This window comes from Phacochoerus africanus, chromosome 15 (assembly GCF_016906955.1).
Source record: "Phacochoerus africanus isolate WHEZ1 chromosome 15, ROS_Pafr_v1, whole genome shotgun sequence".
NCBI classification, from domain to species: Eukaryota; Metazoa; Chordata; class Mammalia; order Artiodactyla; family Suidae; genus Phacochoerus; species Phacochoerus africanus.
The window spans coordinates 99,664,312-99,690,727 of NC_062558.1; the positions used below are offsets into that span (position 1 = coordinate 99,664,312).

Here is a 26,416-nt window from a genome sequence, read left to right on the forward strand (position 1 = left end):
ATAGTAATTTTCTCTAATGGGCTTCTACCATTATGGTCAGTGTGTATATAATACTTTTTAAATGTGACTTACACGAGTCTTAAATCTGTAATTACTCCCTTTCTTCCATCTGCAAAATGAAGGCTCAAACTAGATGACCTCTTTACAATTTTCAGTGCTAACATTCCATAACTCTATAAATAAATACTTTAAATATTGTTCATACATTTTCAACCACTCTTACAACATTTCAGAGGTTTCATATTGAGGGGAACTGTCTCTTTAAATAGCCGCAGGGCCTCAAGGGAAATCATGCTTTAGTAAGCAGACCATGAGGTAAAAGCTACTAGAGCAAGTAAATGGGACACACATCTCCCTCCCTCTCTCCATCCCTCTTGCACTCTCTCTCTCTTTCTCTCTCTCACACACACACCTACCTGTCCCATTAGCAGTAAAGGATCTGTCCCCAAACAAGGACAATTATTGAAGTTATCATAATAGGTTACCTTCGCATGAAATCAGTCATATAAATCATACAGAGTACAGCTGCTCATTAAATGATTGGCCAACTTTTCACAAAGCAGTTACAACTTCAAAAGTGGAGGAGGTGCTTTCAAATGAAACTATGACAGCGGCCTTGAGTAAGTCCTGCTTCCGGCTGTGTCCAAAGTATCTTATTCTGTAGATTCCAGGCTGGGCACTATCTGGAATGTGCCATTGTATCGTTGTATTGCTATAGCCCAGCAATCCCTTGTGCCAATAGAAACTGTAGGTAGGAAGCAAACAAACAAGCAAACCCAATTTTACTCTTAAAAATGCATGACTAGAAAAATGTATGATTACTCATTAAATGAGTAGGAAGGGCATGCCTACCATAAGCAAGGCACTATTCTAGATCTTGAGAGTATAGCAATGAACAAAATGGGGATACTTTTCAGAAGCAGACCTCTAAGAAACAGCCATTTGTAGAAATATCTTTCCTTGTTCTACCTTTCTAACTTCCTAAATTCTACCCATCCCAGGTAGTCTTACCTGATATTCAGAATATAGGATGTCTTCTACTTTAGAACTGCTAGAGCATCCTTTTAGCCCTTGCCATCCTCTGCTTCAACTTGACACTTCTTTTTGCATCTAGATTCATTTGTTCAAAATATTTATTTAATGGGCTCATGTGCCAGACTTTATGCTAGAGGTTCCGAGAATACAGTAAAGAGCGAGAAAGACATGGTCCAATGTTTCATGGAGCTTATGTTCTACTAGGGCAAGGGTAGGAAAAAAGCAATAATCAAGTAAACCAAAAAATAATTTTAAAAGTGATTAAGTGAAATGAAGAAAATAAGACAGAAGCAGCCCTACGGAGATGTCATTTAAATGGAAAGACATTCTAGGAAGAAGGAACAGAGAATGTGAACTTATCTGAAGCGGAAATGAACTTGAAGCAGCCAAGGAACAGAAGGCAGGTGAGTAGGATCAGGACAGAGTGTACTGTAAAGAGTGGCTGAGATGATTGAACAACTGGAATCAGATCTACATTGGTCCTTATAGATGTTGGAAGGAGGTTGAGCTACTCTTCTAGATACAGTGAGATACAATGGGTTAACTGACTGATATCCTCAATTACGAATTGGTGTGGAAGGGTTTGGGCAGGAAGGGTGTGCTCAGCACTCTACATGTTTCCACAGTGACAGGCCCACCGCTTTCAATAAATACTTGCTGATACTGCTGCTGACAAACAAGGCTGAAGCCCATAGATATCCTCGGTGTTGACTGCTACTACAATCATGGGCTTTTGAAAATACATCGTCCTTTTTTAATGATCAGCATGACCTTATTTTTACGATAAATATGTACGTATTACTTTTTTAAAGATTACTTACACCCTAGAGTCCTAAAGATCAGAGGAAAAAATATGCCCATATTTTTGTATGGCTATCAAATGGGCCACAATGTGGTCGAATCTCTATGTTCAGTTAACCATGGGAACAAAACCAACATATAAATAATCACTTAGTTTGGGGTGATTTGAATTAGACACAAATTGCCAAAAATGTGCCCATTTTCATGCTACCATCCTGTGGTGTGAAATGTACAGATATATTTTATTTCAGATATACTTTTTTTTTGTCTTTTTGCCATTTCTCGGGTCACTCCTGTGGCATATGGAGGTTCCCAGGCTAGGGGTGAAATCAGAGCTGCAGCCACCAGCCTATGCCAGAGCCACAGCAACGTGGGATCCAAGCCACGTCTGCAACCTACACCACAGCTCACAACAATGCCAGATCCTTAACCCACTGAGCAAAGCCAGGAATCAAACCCGCAACCTCATGGTTCCTAGTCGGATTCTTTAACCACTGTGCCATGACGGGAACTCCCCAGATATACTTTCAAATTTTCAAATTACCTGTATAGTTTAGGTATGTGATCACAAAAGGCACAGAGCTATATTTCTCTGAGGGAACTCCACAAGCATAGTCCTTCCTTACTTGGGTCAGGAAGAATTAAACACCCAAGCTTCTTATGTTTTAGTAATGGAAATGAAGAATCATTGACCATATACAAATAAGCAACACATGTTAGGTATAGACTCATTATTTTCCCAGAAGGAAAGTCAGACTCTACAGAGCCATCTCAACACCTTCATGCAGACCTGCTTTCAACCACTCTGCAGGAAGGCTAGCCAGCTTTTAGGGGTAATGTCTGTGACCATGGAAAAAGACAAAACTAACAGATGTTTATAAGGGAGGTCATAACCTCATTAGGCCCTAATCTTATAGAAGCACCCACTACACTGTTTGATAGAAAAGTTCGATGAAAATGAAATCTAATAAATCAACTACATGTGGTCAGAAGACCTCTTGGGAATTTGATGTATCATTAATAACATGTACTGAACCAGTCTTCCCATTTTTCTTTTCTGCACTACTAGCCAACTCTTTCCAGGGTTTGAAAGACAGAGTATTCAATACACATGCTCACCGAGTCTCCCAGGAGGCATCATTGTGCACCATCTGCCATGTTGCTGAAGTGGCCTCATATTTCTCCACAGTGAGGAAGGTCTGGTGGGTCTGCAGTACAATTAATATAACTGATCAGACACTGCACAGTCACAGAAGAAACCTGTCTGTACGTACTCCATACACTCCTTGTTGACCAAATGCTTACTTCCCAAAGGCTGGTGTGATATGTATTAGAATTGTATCCATATTCTTAGGTGTTCTTCTTAACATTCTATGCAATGCCTTCAGAATGTTAATTAACCATGGTCTATTAAAAACCATGACTTTTCTTTAGAAAACTGAATGAAGGATAATTTTAAAGTTAATAGCAAAATTCAGAAATTAGGACAAAAAAAAGTGAAATAAAACTTGAGATTTAGCAAAGGCATAAGTCAACCTTTCCAAGACATTTTTTAAAAGTGGCATTGTTTTTATGGAGGGTTAACTTACATTCAAAAGCGCAAACTTTCAGTGTTCAGCCTGATGAATTTTTATGTGTACTATCAAAATCAATGTTTTGAAATATAGAGCACTCGAGAAAGTTTTCCCATCTTTTCTCAAAGAAAACACCCTTCCTATGAAGACACTGAAATTCTATATTCTCCTATGTTAGTTTTGCCTCTTCTTGAATGTCACATAAATAGTATCATACAATATGTAATTTTGTTTCTGGCTTTTTTCATCTTTTAAGCATAATAGTTTTTTTATTGTCACATAATATCCCATTGACCATATCACAATTTACTTATTTATTCTATTATTGATGGACATGGGTTTTTTTTTTTTTCCATTTGGGGCTATTGATAATAAAGCTATGATAAAATTATTGCACAGGTTTTCTTTTTGTAGGTCATAAACACTTATTTCTGTTTGATATATGCCATATTTCATTGGCTTTAGCTTGGGGAGCCTTTTCATGATATGTTTATCGATCAATATTCCAAGACTTTTTCTAGTCACTTCATGATTTAGGAGGGAAGACTGGAGAGTTTCCTTATCTTTCCAGTTCCAGGTAAATAAATTATTAGTAAATATATCTGCTCAAGTGAAAGAATGGAAAAGGATGCATAAATCTTCCTACTCCTGGGGTGCTAAAAGCAACCCTTATATTTTTGTCATAATGGATTGCTAGAAACCACATCATAAACAGAATTTATTTTCCCAGTGGAAATAAAATTTTCCACATTGGTTTATAGTAATTTGTTTTAAACCAAGAATTCAGCTTAAAATAAAGCACAGATTTAAATAATATGACAAATTAAAAGATACAAGGGCCATAAATATCCAATTTTCCTTAAAAATATTTAGACTATGGCACTTAAGGACAGGACTTGTGTCTAATTCACCTTTATCCATCACAGCCCTTAACACCTGTCATTTACAGGTGTTTAAACGAGCTCTAGCTGAACAGAACACTCATGTATAGCTGGGCGATGAGATTATTTTTCTCTTCTTTAATTACTCAAATGATGGATTATACTCAATAAAGAAATCTTCATAACCATAGTGACTTGCAAAGAGAACTGTTTGTGGCCATTTAGGACAGAGTTACACTGGGGCAGGCCTTCAATGCACTAGGATAGAAGGTAGGTTCTAGTGTATCAATCTCAATGACAGATCAGAGAAAAAGGCTGGGATGCTAAATGTGCGAACTATGTAACTGTCCTCCCCCCCGACCTTTATCTCTTCCAGAAATACAGTTAGTTAATACAAGTAACTTAATCTCTCAGGACCTCAGTTTGTTTATCTATAAAACAGAGACAATAAAACATAACTCACTGGGTAATAGGGAGGATTAAATTAAAGTCACATGATTATGTATGTAAAGCCCTTAGCCCAGTACCTGCAAATAGTAAGCATTTAATCAATAGTGGTGAGGATGTGATGATTATGAATCATAAAACATACTAGAAATTTTTTATGCCAAGTCCCAAGACATTCTTAGAAATGAATTGTATCATTATAACACTTTAAGCATTTTAGTCCACTGTTTCTCCCATGGCAATAACAATGATGGTAATTCTCCACCCTGAGGAAGTCAAACGACGGCTAATCCTACAGTCTTGCTCAACACTTTAATATCTTTAGAAAATAATGTTGTAAACATGTAAATATTCTGGCATGCTTAACTGTCTAGAGAAATTATTTCAAACAGGTGCATGATGACTACCCAAGCAGTAGAAAATGTTTCCCCAATATTATATTTGACAATGTCATATTGCCCCGATTTTTATCAGTGATAATCATATTTTAATGAACAGAAATAGGAAGGCCCATTTGGAAGGAAGGTATTTTGGATTATAAGTGACAATGGGGCTCTGGGAAGAATGCATTCTCTGACAGAGTGAAAAATCTGACCTTGAAATCACTTTAATAGACCCACTTTCTTTTTCCTCTATATACTTCTTTGTTGTTCGAAGTTTTACAACTAGACTGTGTCTAGTTATTGCTTGTATAGTTATAAGAACATTCCAAGGGAGTTAGGAATAAAATTATTTTGTTTAATCATAGGTATCTTACATATACTTCAACATATATATCTATATAGACATATTATATGTCATATATATTTTGTCATATACACACACATATATGACCAAAAAAAGTATGAGATGATATGCAACAAACTGTTAACAGTGATTACTTCTGGAGTTCCCCTTATGGCTCAGCAGAAACGAATCTGACTAGTAACCATGAGATTGCAGGTTTGATCCCTGGCCTCGCTCAGTGGGTTAAGGATTCAGCGTTGCTGTGAGCTGTAGTGTAGGCTGCAGATGTGGCTCAGATCCTGCATTGATGTGGCTGTGGCGTAGGCTGGCAGCTACAGCTTGGATTCCACCCCTAGGCTGGGAACCTCCATATGCCATGGGTGCAGCCCTAAAAAGCAAAGCAAGCAAACAAACACAACAAAAACAAACAATGATTACTTCCGAAAATTTTTATGAAAAGAGAAGTACTTTCACATTCTATTTTAAGCACTTCTATACTATCTGTTTTTACAAGGGATGTATATTTCTTATGTCATTTTTCAAGATTAACCAATAAACATGCTATCAGCGCCAGCAGCAGAGAGTAGGGAAATGGCCAGGGCAAGAAAGAGTAACGCTCAGGGGCTAGGGCTCCAAGCCAGCAGAGCATCCATCCTGGGATCTATGATCATTCCACAAGAGTAGAGGCAGGACCAGCATGACAAGTCCTGGAGAAAGGAGGAGAGGAGCCAAAGAGGGGTCGGATGGAGCTGAAAATACACGTCACTCATGCCCTTTGATTATTTTACCACATTCAGTAGCGTTTTAAAATTGGAATACATAAATGGGATTGTATTCAAATCTTTATCACCTCAAGGGACAATGCCATTCTCTATGCATTGTGTTATACACGGTCCTAAGTAGAGCCCAGTTAAATGTTTCCTGTGGGCCTTCTGACCAGACTCAACTCTATGTTAACTGTTCCCACTGAAAATTTTCTCATACCCACAAAATAAGACGAAAAGCAGGCTGGACCATTTTATCTTTATGTTGTTAACCTCCATAGGGATACTCAAGTGAATAAAAGGCTAAAAAGGCTAAATTTGTAAAAAGAATAATTGGTGCTTACCAGGATTTCTGCTGAATTCTTCGGGTTAGCACCTACAAATACAACTTCAACAACTTCTCCCTGAAAATAAAATCTTGTTTTATGAGTTCTAATAAAAGCATTTTTGGCAGAGTTACTGTTGTGGCACAGTGGAAACAAATCTGACTGGTACCCATGAGGATGCGTGTTCAATCCCTGGCCCTGCTCCATAGGTCAGGGATCTGGCACTGCCATGAGCTGTGGTGTAGTTCAGACACGGCTCAGATCCCGCAATGCTGTGGCTGTGGCATAGGCCAGCAGCTGCAACTCCAATTCATCCCTAGCCTGGGAATGTCCATATGCCATGGGTGTGGTCCTAAAAGACAAAAAAAAAAAAAAGTATTTTCGCCATGCTCCTAGTTGGACCATTATTCATGAAATGTTCTAGGAGTCTGGGTACCTGTAGAGTTCTAGTCCATTTAATCAAATGAGTTATCTTCTGAGACTATTAGAGAAAATACCCTTGTAATACTGGACACCTGAGTTTTTGCCAACAAATTACTTCAGAGTTTTTGGTCAGTGAATTTGATTTTGTTAGATTCAGCTATAATGACTATTTAAAGATATAGTTCAGATTGGAAATAGCACATTAAAATGGCTTCTTTGGTCTTCAATATTTCCATCCACCTCCCTCTCACAAATATTCAGGAGATGGACTGAATTAAATAAGAACAGCTGAAACCTTCCATGGATGATATATACACACACTAACATTTACATGTAAAAGATACAAGATGGATTAACAGAGTGTGCGTCTACCTTCCCACTTGAAACAACTGAAAAAACTGGACAAATATGTATTAAAGAATTGTTTTAGTTCTATGTGTGAGAGTGTGTGTGTGCGTGTGCGTGTGTGTGTGTGTGTGTGTGTGTGTGTGTGTGTGGCCATACACTGGGTTTTCCTTGTCCAGTCACCTGGGTCTGTGGACACTTATGTTGTTTGCCTGTCTTGGCTGTTGCAAATGGTGCTGAAATGAACATGGATGTGTATATTTTTTTTGAGATACTCATTTCATGTCCCTGGATTGTGTGCCCCAAAGTAGTATTGCTGAATTGTGGTGGTTTTGCTTTTAAGTTTTTGAGGAATATTCATGCTGTTTTTCATTGTGGCTGTACCAATTTGCTATCATCAACTGAACTTAAAATTGTATTGTTTGATTGTTTCTTTGTTTGAATATTTATATCCCATCTTGTCCCAATAAAATTTTAAGAGGAAATATCAAAAAAGAATGGTTTTAAAGACAATAGGCATGGAAACAGTGATCCTTGAGTCACAGGAAATGAAAAAGATGAGCCCTACAATTGTCCCAGCTTAATACCTTCAGAGAGTTTCAGTCCACAGCACAAGGATTCATAATTCAAGCAAAGCCACATAAGTTGGGTATAAATGTGGAGGTCCAGGAAGACCAAATAGTCCTAAGTTCACAGAGTAGAGCAACAGAAAAGAAAGAACTGTGGAGAGAAAAGTTACAGAGAAAGAGAACTCTGGAGATTTGCAGAAGACTCCCTTCAACTCATATGCAATAAGGGAACTACCTGAAGTTAGGAAAATAATTGTTGTAAAGTATTAGAGAGAGGAGTTTCCACAATGGCTCAGCAAAAACAAATTTGACTAGAATCTATAAGGAGGCAGGATCAATCTCCGGCCTCACTCAGTTGGTTAAGGATCTGGTGTTGGTGTGAGCTGTGGTGTAGGTCAGCAGATGAGGCGCAGATCCCGAGTTGCTGTGGCTGTGGCATAGGCCAGTGGTTATAGCTCCAATTTGACCCCTAGCCTAGGAACTTCCATATGCCGCAGATGCAGCCCTAAAAAGACAAACAAAGAAAAGAAAAGAAAGAAAAGAAGGAAAAGAAAGAAAGGAAGGAAGGAAGGGGAGAATTAGAGAGAAAATCTCAGGTTCATAGAGAATTATGAAACGTTCCTGTTCCCACCAGCCAGAATGGGAAACCTCATAATTCAAAACAGTTCTTCCTCAAGTGTATAGTAGAGTGATTTTCCCAAGAATGAAAGTGGCTCTGGTCCTGCATAAGAGTTCACTAAGACTCCAAAAGATCAATCTCTTTCCAAGTAACTTAACAACACCATGAAACAGAGCTCAAAAATATTTATGGGAAAAGAAAAACATCTAGCATCTAACCAAATAAAATTAGTGATGTCTGACATCTAAATTATCAGGTGTACAAAGGAAAGAAAAGCACTTCTCATAGTGAGAAAACTCCCAATCGAAAGTGACCCATGAACGAATTAGGTGATAGAATTAATAGACAAGGTCACGGAAATAGTTCTTAGAACTATTCTGTATGTTCAAAAAGCTAGCAGAAAAAGTGAACATTACAAGTAGACATGTGGAAGATTTTTATTTAAAAAAAAAAAAAGACCTAATCCAAACCTCTAGAGATGAAAACTACAGGATCTATAAAGAAAATACATTAGATGGAATTATCAAATTAGATGTTGCAGAAGAATATTACTCAATTTGAAGTCATAGGAATAAAAACCATACAAAATTAAGAAGAAGAGGGAAAAGACTGAGAAAAATGAATGTAGCAGCAGTGAGCTGTGAAAAAAACCTCAAGCTGCTAATATATGGGTAATTGGAGTTCCAAAAATATAGAAAAGAGGAAGAAATGCAGACAAAATAATGAACAAATAAGGGCCAAATTTTTTTCCAAATTTGCTAAAATTATAAGGCCACAAATTCAAGATGTTCAATGAACCCTAAGCACAAGGAACATAAAGAAAATGACATTGGGGAGCCTTAAAATTAAATTGCTTGAAACTAGAAATAAAGATAAAAATTCTAAAAGCAGTAAGAGGGGAAAAAAGACACATTACACAGAGAAGAACATATATAAGGATGACAGCAAATTTTCTTCATTAAAAACAAGGCAAACCAGAAGAAAATAGAGAAACATCTTAAGATCCTAAAAGACAAAAACAGCTAAGAATTCCATAAATAGTAAAAATATTCTTTAAAAAAGGAAGTAAAATAAACACTTTTTAAATGTATAAAAGAAGGAAAAAAGATTAAAGGAAGTCCTTGGAGCAAACAGAAAATGACAATAGATAGAAATTTTGACCTACAAAAAGAAGTGAAGGGCCCTAGAAATTGCTAATGTATGAATAAATACATTCTTATTATTTAAATCTCTTTTAAAAACAATCTACTATTTAAAGTAAAAAAAGATCAATGGTGGGATCCATAAATTATGTAAAAGTAAAATGTGGAGTTTCCGTCGTGGCGCAGTGGTTAACGAATCCGACTAGGAACCATGAGGTTTCGGGTTCGGTCCCTGGCCTCGATCAGTGGGTTAACGATCTGGCGTTGCCGTGAGCTGTGATGTAGGTTGCAGACGCGGCTCGGATCCCGTGTTGCTGTGGCTCTGGTGTAGGCCAGCAGCTACAGCTTCGATTCGACCCCTAGCCTGGGAACCTCCATATACTTCGGGAGCGGCCCAAAGAAATAGCAAAAAGACAAAAAAAAAAAAAAAAAAAAAAGTAAAATGTGTGGCAAGAGCACAAAGACCAGATAAATGGAATAACACCAATTGTCAGAATGCTCAAAGAAAAAGAAAAAAAAAACAAAAACCCGAAGGCATAAATTATCAGTTCCAGGAAGAAAACAGTGACATCAATACAGATTCCATAGATATTTAAAAGATAATAAGGAAAAACTGCCAATGCCTTCCTGCCCACAAATTCAAATAACTTAGGTAAAATGAAAGGGACAAATTATTTGAGATATAGAAACTACTAAAGATCACTCAAGAAAAAATAAATGGCCTTAATAATCAAAACTTACCGAATTGTACAATTTAAATATGTAGTTTATTGCATGTCAACTGTACATCAATAAAAATATTATTTTACTAACAAACAAACAATCTTCCTATGACTTACCATGGTACAGAAGACATTTTACAAGTAAGTTCCCACCTGCTGTTCCACCTTAAGTCTTTCATAGTCTATACACCTACAGATGGTAATAGGTCCTAATGGGCTTGCAAATTCCTACTCATTCTCCAAGACTCAGTTCACATTAAAAATATTTTTAATAAAAATATCCCATGGATTCAGAATTGATGATGTCTCTCTAAACAGAGATATGTTGCTCAATTATTTACTTCACTGTTAAATTCCCTGAATGACTATCATCAGTTTATTTTTTTTTCCTTTTCTTCATTTTTACCAGTGAGATTACCAAATTATCCCATCTTACCAATGCTTAGCAAAATGTTTCAACAACAGCAATCAATTAGAATTTTCTTCAAAAATCACTAAATCCTTCATAAAGAGCAATCATCCCTGAAGCCAATATCACAGTTCATCTGAAAAATAAAATTTATGTCTGGTATCTGGTTAGCCAAAATGTCCTAATCCTTAAAAGTGTTCTTGTCCTTCATTTTTTCCCCATGGTCACAATGTCCTATTCACTCACACTCATGTTAATAAGGAGAGACAACCCCCCTACAGATAAAACATGCCACTTCAAACGGGAGTGGTCTACAACAGGCACTTCTGAGTGAGGAGGTCAGTATGTCTTCTCCCTCAAAAGCAACTAGATATATAGACAAAACTGTCAAAAATAATCACTTTAGCACTTCAAATAGCAACAAAAACTGAAAAATCTTTGTCCATGAAAACTTCTAAACTTAGGGTACGTATAGTACAAGCCTTTGATCTTCCCATCAGGACCATTCTCATCCTCTGTGTTACTGTAGTTCCCTACTCAAGCAGAGTAGGGATGGCTGAGAAATCAACAATTTCTCTGCCACTGCAGAAAAGAATTCATTTGATTCAAAACATAGCCATTTAAAGTTGTAATCCCAGTGGAAGCAAATATGGAGGGATAGTGGCTAGAGTAGTGAACTCGTTGGTGCTTTAATAGTTTTGGGGGAAGTAAGATAATAATCACGGTCTTAATAAGCTCTTTTTCTATTTCAGACTGACCAGAAGCTGTGAGCTTACATACAAAAGAATAGAGCAGGCCCAAGTCACTCATATATCCCTAGTCAGTGAAATCTGGGTGTAGGTGCAGAGGAGATATAAGAGAGCCCAAGAGAAATGAAAATCTGGGGAAAACTGAAAAATGGTCTGAAGTTTGAATGCATACTCCAGACCACACATTTCTATCAGTAGAGATGGAAATCCTTATTCCTTGAGGCATCTAAGCACAAATTTTGACCAATATTCAGCTAAACATTAAGTTCTATAATTACAGAAGGAACACGAGCCAAATTTAAAATTAAAAATTTTTTTAAACTAAGCAAAAATATTAGTAGCCACACATTGCAAGAGAGACAGACTTTACTAATTAGTCAAGTTTTAAATAAACATCAAAGAAAATAATAAAAACTCTGGAGAAGGGAGACAAAGCTAGAATCCAGAGTTGCTGCAATAGTGGAAACTAATCCGACTAGGAACCATGAAGTTGTGGGTTCAATCCCTGGCCTCACTCAGTGAGTTAAGGATCCAGCATTGCTGTGAACTGTGGTGTAGGTCACAGACCCAGCTCAGATCCCATGTTTCTGTGGCTGTGGTGTAGACCAGCGGCTATAGATCTGATTTGACCCCTAGCCTAGGAACCTCCATATGCCATGGGTGTGGCCCTAAAAAAAAAAAAAAAAGCAGAGTTGCTGCAATATACCAAAAACTATGTAGTAACCAAGAACAATTACAACAAAAGTGAGATGCGTGTACAAGAAAGTATCACAGATACTAAGGGGAAAAAGCAATCAAAACTGCCTCTTCATGTCCCCAGATGTGGACTTAGCTAAGACTTCAAAGCAGCTGTTATAAAAATGTTCTAAGAACTTATACAGATCATTTTGGAAGAACTAAAGGAAAGGATAGTGATAATGATTTAACAGAGAACTTCAGTGAAGAGAATTTTCTCTAGAGTTGAACTTAAAAACTGAAATAAAAAATTCACTAGAGGGGCTTAATAGCAAATGTTAGATGCAAAATAAAGGATAAGTGAGCTAGAATTTACCAATATAAATTATCCTATCTGAAAAATAGAGTAAAAAATATATATATTGATGTAAAATTAACAGCCTCAGAAATATGCGGGACAATATCAAATATATTGACATTCACAACACAGAAAACCTCAAATTAGAAGAAAAGTAGAAAATAACAAAAAAATTTTGAAAAAATAATGGCTTAAAAATTCCCAGATTTTGGAGTTCCCATTGTGGCTCAGTGGTAACAAACCCAGCTAGTATCCATGAGGTTGCCAGTTCAATCCCTGGCCTTACTCAGTGGGCTAAGGATCCAGCATTGCTGTGAGCTGTGGTATAGATTGCCGATGTGGCTTGGATCTGGCATTGCTGTGGCTGTGGTGTAGGCCTGCAGCTACAGCTCCAGTTCACTCCCTAGCCTGAAAACTTCCATATGCTGCAGGTGCAGCCCTAAATTAAAAAAACACAACAAAACAAAACAAAACAAAAAAAATTCCAGATTCAATGAATATTACCTAAAGTTATTTACATTTAGATATATTATAGCACACTGGTGGTAGAAAATCTTGAAAGCAGCAAGGGAAAAATGGCTCATTTCTACAATAAAATTAACAATTGACTTTTCATTAGAAAGTGAAGGACCTAAGTAGCAAGAAGATAACAAATTTGAAGAGATAAAAGAAAAATGTTTTCAATCAAGAATGCAGCAAAATTATTTTTTGAAAATAAAATAAATCTACTCCAGATAAACATGGGCTGAGAGAATTTGTGGTTAGCATAACCATCTTATAAGAAATACTAAAAATCCTTCAGGCTGAGAGAAAATCATCCTAGATGGTAATTCAAATTCTTAAAAAAGAAAGAGCACCAGAACTGATAAATATGAAGATAAAAAATTCTGTAAATTTGCTTTTTCATATCTTTTTAATGTCTTTAAAAGAAATAAGATTGTATAAAACAAGAATTATAATTCTGTATTACATTTATATATAGATGCAATATGTGATAATTTTAATATCATAAAAGATAGGAAAGGAAGAAATATATTGGAAAAATCTTTTTTATATTTTTTGGAATTAAGTTGGTATTATATTAAAGTAGGCTGTTATTAGTTAAGATGCACATTACAGGCTTGTGACATAATGATAGATAGATAGAGAGAGAGAGAGAGATAATCTACCTGTGTTATGTCCCCATTTCCTGGCACACAGCTCCTAAAACCCTGAAATCTCTAAGGTGTGTCTTTTTGTGTGCTAATAAGATGACTGGTGGCTAGACTCTGCAGGATAACCTTAGGATGGGGGCTAGTTCTCAGGGGAACAAACCATGTGACTAGAGGTTAGAACTTTCGACTCCAACCCTCTGATCTCCAGAGGAGGAAGGAAATGAAGGTTGAGTTAACTACCAATGTCCAATGATTTAGTCAATCATGCCTCCATAAAAATCCCTCAAGTTCAAGGTTTGGAGAGCTTCCAGGATGGTGAATGCATGGACATTCTGGGAAGGTGGCATCCTGGAGAGGGCATGGGAATTCTGCAATCCTTCCCGCATAACTTGTCCTATGCATCTTTTCCATTGATTGTTCCTAACTTGTATCTTGTTATAATATTCTGTTAGCCTAGTAAATAAATTATTTTCCTAAATTCTGTGAGCTGTTCTAGAAAATTATTAAGTCTGGGGAGGGGGTCATGTGAATCTCCAGTTTATAGCCAGGCTATTAGAAGCACAGGTGACAACTTGGATTTTCCATTGGTGTCTGAAATATGTGTATATGGGGAATGGGGGGAGCATGCAGTATTGTGGGAAATGCCTTTAACCTATGGGGTCTGTACCAACTCCATGTAAATAGCATCAGAATTGAAGGGACTATAGGACATCAAATTGGTGTCCATAGAGAATTAGAGAATCACTGGGTGGGGGAAACCTTCACACATCTGGCTAGCACAAGTATTCAGAGTGGAATGCTGAGAGAAGAAGCAGAGTTCTTTTTCAAGTCCCTAAAATAACTACTAGGAAAATAGCTAAAAATATACATAGTTTAAAAAAAAGAGAGAGAGAGAAATTTTAAAATTATACTAATACATAAAAATAACTTTAGCATCCACCTTAATTAAGAAATGAGAAGAAGAGCAAAATAAAATTACAGCAGGCATAAGGAAGGAAATTAAGCACTAGAGCAAAAATCAACGAAATAGAAAAACAATAGATAAAATCGGTGAAGCTAAAAGCTAGATGGCTCTTTGAAGCCGCAAGTCAGCAAAATCAGGAAGAAAAGGGGACAACGTTATCGACCTTACCGAAATTAAAAGAATTATAAGGGAATACTGTAAACAAGTTTATCCCAACACATTAGACAATTACATAAAATGAGAAAATTCCTAAAAGCAATTCTTGAGCAGAAAGACTCAAGAAAAAATAGAAAATCTGAATAGGCCTAAAACAAGTAAAGAACTGAACTAGTGATTAAAAATTTTTCCCCAAAGAAAAGCATGTATCCAATCCCTTGAAATAGAACATAATGGAAGATAGTATGAGAAAAAGAGTATATACATCAATGACTGGGTCACTGTGCTGTACAGCAGAAATTGGCACAACAGTATAAATCAACTATAATAAAAAAAGAGAGAGAGAGAAGCCCAAATACAAGTGATTTTGCTGGTAAACCTGGTCCAATTTTTAAAGAAGAAATAGCACCAATCTTTTACATACAATTTCAGAAAATACAAGAGGAAATATGTCCTACTCATTCTTTGAATCCAGTGTTCCCCTGATACCAAGGGCAGACAAAGACAACACAAGAAAAGAAGAATACAAAGGCCTCTCATGGACATGAGTACAAAACTCTTTAGAAAAATATCAGCAAACCAAGTTAACAACATGTAAAATGTGTTATACACCATGACTAAAGGGTATTTATTTAATATCTGAAAATCAACTAATGCAATACACCCTATTAACAGAATAAAAAACAAAAACCACATGATCACCTCCATAGACACAGAAAGCATTTGAAAAAATTCAATATCCTTTCTTTATAAAAGCTCTCAATAAACTAGACATAGAAGGAAACTTTTTCAACATGATAAAGGGCATCTACAAAAATTCTTAAGGAGTTCCCATCATGGCTCAGCAGAAAGGAATCTGACTAGCATCCATGAGGATGCAGGTTTGATCCCTGGCCTCACTCAGTGGGTTAAGGATCTGGCTGTGAGCTGTGCTGTAGGTCACAGACATGGCTCAGATCTGGCATTGCTGTAGCTGTGGCATAGGCCAGTGGCTACAGTTCCAATTGGACCCCTGGCCTGGGAACCTCCATATGCCCAAACAAGACACACACAAAAAAAATTCTAAAGAAAACATTGTACCCAATGACTGAATACTTTTCCTCCTAAGATTAGAAACAAGACAAGATGTCCATTCTTACAACTTCTTTTCAGCATTGCCTTGGAGACTCTAACCAATGCAAAAAGGAAAAAAATAAAACGCATTCAGGAAAGAAATTCAAACCAGAATAAGCAAATCTGTTTTTATTCACAGATGGTATCTATGTATAGCATAGATAGAAATTTCTAAGCAATCTATACCAAAAAATCTATACCACTGGAACTAATAAATGATTTAGCCAAGTTGCAGGACATGAGATCAATATAAAATAGTAGAGGTAGAAATACAGCTTCATTTCTGTGTTTTCCCTATCCTTAATTTAAGAGACACTTTTTCTATGCTAAGATGAATGGTTCCATGACTATCCCTTTAAAAAGAAAAGGAATAATTTAAATTTTAGAAATTCAGTTTTCCATAATTACCACCTGAAAAAATAAACATTTCCTCTTTGTCATGTTTGCAGAGCCTCTGCAGAGATAAGAACAATTTTCAAAATTTTTGTTGCTAACAGCTGGTCTGTGGCATGATTTGAGGCAGGTGGTGACATTAAACAATATCTTCCCCCCCATTTCCAAACACCGATTTCCAAAGGATCCCGGGACCTCTGTGTGAGTCTTACCATTCTGTATGTAGGGTTCGCTGGCTGCAGGACATCCCCAAAATGTTTGCCTGTAGGTGCTCTATCCACAATATTAGGAATTAATGTGTTGATCAGTTGTTTGAAAAATGGAGGCTCTGGACCTGTGCTCAGGTTGGCTACAGTGCCCTACAATAGAGGGAATTTGCTTAGAGGAACATACAGTGTAGAGGCAAAGACCCTCTCCCCAGACACCAACCCCCCCAAAATGCTTTCATTAAAGCATGCACACATGTGTGCGTGTGCACACACAAACACACACACACCTACTTTTTCTCTCCCTCGCCAAAAGAGCTAACAACTGTAACAAAATGTGAGGGGAACTCTGCTGAAACATGAGCCCAATGTCCATAATTTAAACTTTTGTCACTAAAAGAAAGTTTTGATCACAGGCAACACTTTCACTCTCCTAGGCAGTATAACCCAGAGTGTAAACTAGGAATCATGCCACATGAGTTTAGATTCTGGAACAGCCTTTAATAATGTTACTTTGGCCAGGAGCCTAACACACGATAAGCCTTTGTAACGTGACACACAATTAAATTATTATTTTAATTTTTAAAAAGTGTTGAGCCTCTCTTACCCAAAGTCATTAAATCAAGTTTTTTTCCTAAACCTTTCTCTATGTTAATTAAAGGATATAATAAGTATATTTTAAATTTAAAACTTAAGATCAGCCTACATCATGACTGGTTTAATCTATATTTTCCACAAAATTCACCTTTAATAGACTCATCAAAATGCTAATTTCAAATTTTAAATGGCGCTTCATAGGTATTTAATGTACTTTAATACTTGCTTTCTATGTTTAATCTTTACAACATCCATGTAATCTACTCGTTCTCATTCCCATTTTGCAAATGGGAAAATAGGCTTGCAGATACTCAGTGTTTTTCCCCCAAGATCACACAGATAGTCTTAGATACATAACCATAAAGTTGTGAAACAAATTTCCACAAAATGAATCACACTTTTCTTTCTAAATATCACTATAAAACTTGATGACTCTATTTCTATGGGACGGACTATAAACCTCTAATTGTATGAAAGGTAAACAGTGGTTATCTCTAGGGATGGATTAAAGGTTTATACTTTTCTGTATAATCTGAAGATTTTTATAAGTAGTTACAGCTTTTATGATGAAAAATAAAAATAGCTCTACTTTGAAAAAAACGCATCACACCTAAAATTAAAAAGAAAATTATGATAAAACCATAACCAGATAATTAAAATATATCCTAAGTAAATACCTGGACTGAGACTTCAAACACATAGTCAATAACTAATTAGGTAGAGGGTTATGAAATTACCAATATGCACTGTTTTGGCCTACCGAAAGAGAGGTTTTATTTGTTTCACTTTAATATATCCAAGCTCTTTCTTTGAAAAGGCTTTCTTGTCTTTGCTATTCCATCATTGTCTCACAGCCTTTATTGGGGCTTATGCGGGATTATATAGGGGTCCATTTATTTATTACCTTAAGGTCTTTATCCTCTTTATTGACTAATCCTCCAACACCAGAGTGCAGCTTCATATATAAACTATATTCCAAAGGGAAGATTTCCACAAGTGGATTTCCTTTAAGTAAATTGGTTTAGGTGTACGTATTTTAGGCAGATACAATGTGTATGTACATTCCAAGATACTGTGGTACTTTATCAAATCTAAGGCTCTATTGATGATAACAACTACTACTTTTAAACCACAAGAAAAGTAAAAACATGCTACTAATTATAATTGTCAAATTCCTTTGATTAGAAAATACATCCCAATTTCAGATATGTTTATAATACAGCATCTAAGAATTTATAATCCACTCAATTCCTGAAGCAACTGGAAAGAAACTGGCCAAGATTAGAAAAAAACTGGTTTGACTCCCAGTTACAGTAAGCTTGATCAGTTATCATCTCTGAACTTATTTGCTCATCTGAAAAATGGGGAAAATGATACTCATGGTGACTGTGAGTATAATGTGAGATAATATGTATGGGAAAAAAATTAACTGATTCTGAATTTATTTAATCAGTTCATTTTCTAGATAAACCTTGCAGATACAATATTTTTAAGTATAAAGATTTTCAAAGAAAATGAACACTCAAAGCTAAGGTCTTTTTTTGCTTCCCTCTGCAGGTCCCCATCCCTGAGACATACAAACATACAATTTTTGATTACCGTGGCAATGGCCTTCGCAAGAACTTTGAAAAGCTGGATGTAAGCAGACAAAGTATGTGGTCCATAAATTGTGGAAGCTGCCTCATACCGCTGAGCCTGCAGGAGAGGCAGAGCTGAGTCACACACCATTCCATATATTTTGATCCATTTACAGAAGTGTTGCATTTTAGGTGAGGGGTGATGATTAAACATCTCACATAATCCAAACTGACACAGTTCAAGACTAGTTCTGACAAAGATCAGGGGGACATTTCCATTTACTAGCGAAAGTAAATGGCTCCCATCAACTACTTGTTAAAAGCAGTAAATTCTCTTGGCTTGTGCCATTTGGACGGTCAGTCCATTTAATCTGAGCAAGGGTAATAGATCCTGAGATTACATCTACTTTAACTACTTGTAATATAAATGCTTCCCTCCAAGGAGTACAGCGGCGGGGGGGGGGGGGAGAAAAAATGAGTCTTAGTAACTCCTGGATAAATTGGGTGGTGATGATACTATCCAGAGAAGGACATTTAACCCATCATAGAACTATAAAATAGAATCAAATGCATCTCCTTTTACCTGAGCTCCAAGGCTTCAGTTTTCCACAGAAAAACCAGTTCATCAAATCTAACATGAAATTCATCATTCCAAATATATCAGCTTTTCCCTGCAACATTCTTCATCTCAGTGAAGGCCATCCTTCCAGGCTCCCATGACAGAATCATCTGGCAGTTATCTTAGAGCCCTCTGTCTCCTTCATCCCATATCCTTTAAGTCTCTAAGTCATTATTCCTTAAAAATCTTTTGAATGCTTTCATTGTCCTTTTTCTTTACTGTTTTTACCTTGGTCAAACCCTTAGCTTTCACCCAGATCATAACTACAGATTCTTAATCAGTTCTCTGCCTCCACGCTTGCCCTTCCAATTCACTTTATATACTGCCATCCCAATGACCTTTCTAAATCACAGATTTCATCAGAGCATTCCTTCTTTTAAATACCCTGCAGTTTCCTGAAACCTTCCTTATGGAGTCAGAGCTCTGTAGCCTAGCATAAAAGACTTTCCACTGACTAAACCTTGCCTTGCAGTCTAGCCACAATCTCACTACCCTCATCATGCTTATGCCATAGTACTCAACTAATTATGGTCCCTTAAATATAGCACGGCTGCCCCTCTGGACCTTTGCATACATAACCCCCTCAGTATGGAACGCTTTTCCTAACTTTCATTTCCTTAAATTAGACCTTTTTCACTCTCAAGAAATCAGACAATTGTTGCATTTTTGTGAAAATATGCCAGTCCCCAACCTCCAATATCTAGCCTAAACTGGTGCGCCTTCTCCTTGTTTTCATATCACCTTGCTCATCTCTTTCACAGAAATGGAATCATCTGCTTTCTTCTATGTCTTTTACTAAACCATAAATTCTAAGGGTCTTGAGGGCAGGAGCAGATTCTTATTCATTGTTATGCTCCGATAGTGTCTAGTACAGTATCTTTCCAAAAATGCATCTGTTAAATGAATGAATTAAATAATTAGTATTAATCTTTGCATGTCCCTAAACCACGAGACAAGCTAGTAAGAGATCCTAACTTTATTAGTGCCGTGGATTCCTTTGGCAGTCCATTGAGACCTGTGGACCCCTCTCAGAGTAATATTTCTAACAGCATAAAATAAAATACACATGGTTGACAAAGGAAACTCATTAGACTAAAATAAAAAATAAACCAATTTTGTGATAGCTTGATGTTTGTGTTTATACATAACATCATAATACAATAAAACATCTTGTGTTATGCTGTTGAATAACAAGATCTAGTAGCAGATCTAATAACTACTGGTATAGTAGAAAATTGATAGAACACTGTAAACCAGTTATAATGGAAAAAATAAAAATCATTATGGAGCATAATGATTAGAAAAGTAACTAAATAAAAAACAAAAAATAAAAATAAATAAATAAATACTGTGATTTTAAAATAGCAATGAACGTTCAAGATATTTCCAGATCTGCAATAACTATATGTGGTATGAAAAATATATACGGTTTCTATTGGTGAAAAAGTCAGAGGCACAGCTAATATTCTTGTCACTTGTTATGTGCATTCATAATTGAAAGAAATGCTAAGTAACACCTACAGAAGAATGAAAATTGGATAAACAAAAACTTATTCCCATCTAAGTTTACCCCAATTAAGAACTTTTGTCCCACAGGATTTCCTAGAAGGCAGAGTCCTTCAGTGAAATCAATAAAGGACAGCAGGACAGACCGTACTACTGGAATTACTGACTGTTTGTAAAGGGGTAACCTGTGTGCCACGGTATGGATTTCCAAATTATGCCAGCAGATATATTAAAAACCACTGATCATGGAACTCCACACTGTTCTCACTTTTTAAACTAATGTTGTTTAAACGTACTTGTGCTAACTTTCTGTACTGTTTGTAAACAAAAAACATCACTAGCCAAGAGCCTCCCTATATTTTTTTGAGGCTGTTTCTTAAACTGTATCATGGATATAATAATACCCTACTTCGGTCAGGGCTAATTAGGAGGATTACTTAAGACCACATTTGCAAGGTGCTTAGCTAGAGCATTCAAAAAATAGTAGCTATCAATGGGGGTTTTTCCAGGTTCTACAGAAGCTTAAGGCATCAGAAGCATCATGGATAGAGTTAGGAATGTTGTATTCCATCACCCAAGCTTATTATCAGTGCCCCTGACAAAACAATTTATTTCAGGGAAAGTAGAAGTCAATGAGACTGGAATTCTGACCTGAACTTGGAAATGATAAACCTAGAACTCCCAAATACAACCTCTGGCTTATCATTCTCTTACTTACCTTAAAACAAAATCGTCTCCTAAAAACATGACATAGTGTATTTTGACAATGAACAGGTAAATAAAAAAGTGTTAAATATAAAACATGAAAGAAAAATAAAAAACAAGAGTAAAGGAGTCTAGAAAGAACATCTGCATTTGACACAATAGTCTTCACCAGGGTATAATTCATTTAAGTGATAACTTTTTACTTTACCTGATATTCTTCGTAGGTGGTAATGTAGTGTGTATATACATTGCATAGACCCGAAACAACAACGGTCATATTTGGCATCCCGTAAGTTGCAAATTCCTCGGGGGAAAGGGAGAACCCAATAAAATTTCTCTTCATCTTAAAGTGTATTGTCAGGTCAGTTATATTTGACATACATTTATAAATATGAATCATTAATGTAAGATATCTATCTTAACCATATTTTTCCTAATGACAAAAACTGCCTAGGAATGCAGGAGTATCAAAGAGTCCTTGAGGAAAAGTTAGGGCCATAACTCCGCACTACACTTGCGCAAATCAGTGGATCTATGAACATCTTAATGACTATATTTGCACAGGCAGAATCTTCTTACTAAAATATATGTATTTTATCAATTTTCTAAAAAGTATAATGGGAGCATATTAGCTAGCCACAGTAGTTACTTCCAACTCCAAATAATAAGACATGTGTTGATTATGTCATTTTAGAACAATTTACAATACTTTCTGAATATAAATAAAATCACAAATATAGATGAAATACAGAATTTTTAACATATGTTAGATTTTTGTTTAGATAGGACTTCAAGATATTAATTACTTGAAGTCATTTATTACTGAATCCATAAAACATTATCCATTTTTAATTATTAATACATAAATATGAATAAACTATTTTAATCCTACTATAGTTCACTTATATTTTCATTTGTTCTTATGCCATCAGTATTTTTTTTTTTTGTCTTTTCTAGGGCCGCTCCCGCGGCATATGGAGGTTCCCAGGCTAGGGGTTGAATCGGAGCTGTAGCCACCGGCCTACGCCAGAGCCACAGCAACGCGGGATCCGAGCTGCATCTGCAACCTACACCACAGCTCACGGCAACGCCGGATCGTTAACCCAGTGAGCAAGGGCAGGGCCCGAACCCTCAACCTCATGGTTCCTAGTCGGATTCGTTAACCACTGCGCCACGATGGGAACTCCGTCATCAGTATTTCATATTCACCTCAATCCGTTACATTCTAGACGTTTAAAACTAGCCATCTTAGCAAAGATTAATTTAAAAGGTACTAGATCATAGGAATAGGGATTCTTTTCTCTTCACATAGAATAAAAATGCATAGATATTTGATTTTTAACTTACTTCTTGAATTGCCTCCCGAAATCTCCGTCCAGACATGGTCCTGGGTCAAGAAAACAGAATTATCAAGTGTTTTCCTATTCAGAATATGTGTTAGATATACAGAAAGACTTGGAGTGAAAGCCAAAAAGTAACCCTGGTTCATCACACAATAGTAAAATATACAGAAACAATACAAGTTAAAGTGCAGCTTTTTCTTCTTGCTGCCCTATCTCCAAAACAAATCCTGAACTGAAACAGACTACTTGAAGGAGGAAAAGAGAAACAATGAATATCACTGGCAAATAATCGCAATCATCTTCACCTCACTGAATCAACAACCGGTTGCATTCTATGTTAATAAGAGCTGAGGAGAGGAGAGAGTGTAATATTCCTAACAAAGAATTTCTTCATTCATTCATTCATTTAATCCTCCAATAAAATAGGGGACACCTATTACGTACCAGACCCACGTCAAAGTGCTAACGATTCAACAGTCTGGAGCTCACATTCTAGGGAGGGAAGATGGTCAATAAGCAAATTAAAAGTGAGATGACAATAAGCGCTATGGAAAACATAAAGTAGGGTAAAGAAGAAACAGAATGGTGTAGTGATGGCGGTGTTAGTGCTGATGCTGTGGTGATGAGTTTGTGGTGGTGAGAGCAGAGGTGGGCGAAAACAAGGTTATATAGCGGAAGCAGGACTGGGATCTCTGTTAAGAGTTTTGAGCGGAGAATTGAAGGAATAAGAGTTGGCCATGGGGATAACTGAAGGGTGTTTCAGACAGAAGGCACCGTAAGCAAAAAAAAAAAGCCCTAAAATAGGAGCATGCTTGGTAGTCTGGGAATTGCAAAGAAGCCAAGGTGGCTGAAGCAGAGGTGATCAAGGGGCAGTGGGATGAAATCAGATCGGAGAGTTTGCCAAGGAGAGGATCACTGGATATTATAAAGGTTTGAGGATTTATCTGGGGAGCTGGGAAGCCATTGGAAGATTTTGAGTAGAGATATGTAATTTAGGTTCTACATGCATTACTCTGGCTATAATATTAAGGAAAGACAATAGAGGAGTAAGAGAGAAAGCAAGAAGGTAAGACAGAAGGTTATTGTAGTTTCCTAGGTGACACATAATGGTGGCTTAGACCCAGATGGGGGCAGGAGGGGGGAATAATGGAAATTATTGAATGTACAGAATTTTCTGAAGACTTGAAAGCAGGGAAAATTAAAATAAGAGAGAATTCAGGGATGACTCCAAGATTTAGGGCCTGAGCAATGGAGAGATATAAATTTGTTATTAACAAAGACAGGAAAGATGGCATAAGGAGCCAATTTAAAACGTTTCCATGCTTCTAATACCTAAACTGATTGTTTCAAGTTCCCGCATTTTAAAATATTAAAGATCTGAATATTAAAATATTCAGGTCTTTCTACTGGCATAATAATTCACTGCATTATTTTAATTTGGAAAGATAACTTTTCAAATTTTTACATTTCCTTCAAGTTACCCACTAGTAATAGGCAGAGGTAATATTCTTCAGAGGACCCACCAAAAGAGGGGGAATATTGGTCACTGTTGCCAAACATAGCACGGTAGGATACAAAAGAGTCAGTGCAGAGTTATCTGCCCAGAATAAGAAGTGATTCCAACAGAAACACATTCACAATAATTAACACATGTAGCCACAAAATAAAAAAGAAGAACTTACGTAAACTCCCCAGGGACAGCAGCGATGGCCAAGAACCCCAGAGTTATAATCTGAACATCAACAATATCTGGGTGCCAGGGATTAGGTTTTGACAGCTGAGAACCAAAAACATGAAAAGTGTATTAAGATTATTATTCTTTCAATTGTTAAGAGACAGATGATGCTCACAGAAACCCCTTTATTAAAGGATTTTAAATGTTTCCAGATGTTTGGGGTGTGTTATCCTACTATGACATGTTTTTTTCTAATTCATAATGTAGTATTAAATAGTCTGTCTAGTAATAACATGCGAATCTCAAATCTCAGGGCCCCACTAACCTAGACTTATTTTCTCATCAGTGAAGTTTTTGGGGGACTTGTCATTATGCAATCACAGTGTGTAACAGATAACCAAGGGTTGTCCTCTGTTACCACGGTGACTATCCTCATACAAGATGAATGCGGAATTACCATCATCTGGAATAGTTTATATTCATGATTTCTCTTTTTATTCTAATAGCACTTTAAATCTTCAGTCACCAAGTCTTGCCTCACTTTTTAAGTTTTCTCCAAGAGAATCCATCCTTTACCATATTCAGATTAGGATAGAATCTTTCTCTCTAGGCCTTCATTTTCTCCCTTTCTTCCTCCTGAAGAATTTTAATATTAGAAAAAACTCTATTTAAATTTTGTTCTACTTCAAAAATCCATAATATTATGGACACTGACATGACCTTTTGAAATTTAGCATATGAAAATCCATGTTCCAAAGGAGTATTTAAAGAACATTGCTTTAGTTAATGATGTTTCCTGAATTGTTGGAAAACAGCCTGAGAAGTTTTTCTCTGCAAAGAAATCTGTGTTCATTCTTGTCCCAGAGACAACATAAATGATCCTGAATAAGATAAATATTCATCTTATTCTTCCTTTTCCACTGTTCCAGTTATTCTAGTTATTTATTACAGATGTAAAAATCTAAGTCAATGTATTTAATAATCACACCTCTTATTTCTTAGAGGTAGACTCACAGCATCCATATTTTTAATATTAAAAATTTGATGTGGGAACATCTAAATAACACAAATCTATATTCAATACAGATCTATTATTCGTATCTGATGTCTACCTCTCCAGTGTGAAGAAGGATTGGCTTTGGTTTTTGGCATTCTTTGATTTCTTCAGATGGCTTGCCCAGGATCTGATCCCGAAGACTGTCCCAAAATGGATCCCCTACTGTTGTCCCTATTAGAAATATTATGATTAATATGATTCGAACCCTCTGAAAAAAATGTCATTATTTTGACAAATGTTGTACAACAATGTGTTTAGAACTTTCAGGGATTTTATTAAGGTTGTTGCTCAATGATCCCAAACAGTTTGAATGATAGAAGAGGCAAAATTTCCTGTATATCCTAAAGTAGGAGCCATTATTTAATTTGATCCCTAGTGTGGTTAATAGGATAAAATAATATATATTGTTTTATTTCTATTGCTCTTCCTGAACCATGTTGCAAATAAAAACAATATAATTGCAAATAAAAACAATATAATTTATGGAGTAAGTCACCTTTTTCCTATTTTGAAAACTAAATAAGATAAGGCCACCTTGAACTTCCAGGTGTTGACTTGTGGTCTCTAAAGACCCTCTCTTTAATCTCCACTTAATTATGTACACACACCCATGAGCAATAAAAAACAACCATCAGCCTAAAATCCATAATCTGGGGATAAGTTTTGTTAAACTACTAAACCTAAAAACTTAGAATCTATAATCAATTAGGAAAATATATCAACGATAAACATATATTGACTTAATAACCTGAACACAAAAATACATGAACCAAAACTAACAGAAAT

At 36.3% G+C, this 26,416-nt stretch overlaps 1 protein-coding gene across 3 annotated transcripts in view; it reads right to left on the reverse strand.

Moving 5' to 3' along the window:
- Positions 1-375: 375 nt before the first annotated feature.
- The window catches only part of ASAH2 (N-acylsphingosine amidohydrolase 2), a 68,292-nt gene continuing 42,251 nt past the window's right edge, over positions 376-26,416 (reverse strand). For 2 of the 3 annotated variants that reach the window (XM_047761033.1, XM_047761032.1), the window contains 9 exons: positions 25,686-25,801; positions 24,581-24,675; positions 22,903-22,942; positions 21,764-21,859; positions 18,748-18,843; positions 16,558-16,704; positions 6,573-6,632; positions 2,956-3,044; positions 376-745 (listed from right to left, as the gene is read on the reverse strand). In XM_047761033.1, coding sequence (XP_047616989.1) covers positions 553-745; positions 2,956-3,044; positions 6,573-6,632; positions 16,558-16,704; positions 18,748-18,843; positions 21,764-21,859; positions 22,903-22,942; positions 24,581-24,675; positions 25,686-25,801 — 932 coding nt within the window. In that variant the 3' untranslated portion in view covers positions 376-552. Of the gene's footprint in view, positions 746-2,955; positions 3,045-6,572; positions 6,633-16,557; positions 16,705-18,747; positions 18,844-21,763; positions 21,860-22,902; positions 22,943-24,580; positions 24,676-25,685; positions 25,802-26,416 lie in introns of those variants that run through there. The other variant, XM_047761034.1, reaches the window with a different exon arrangement.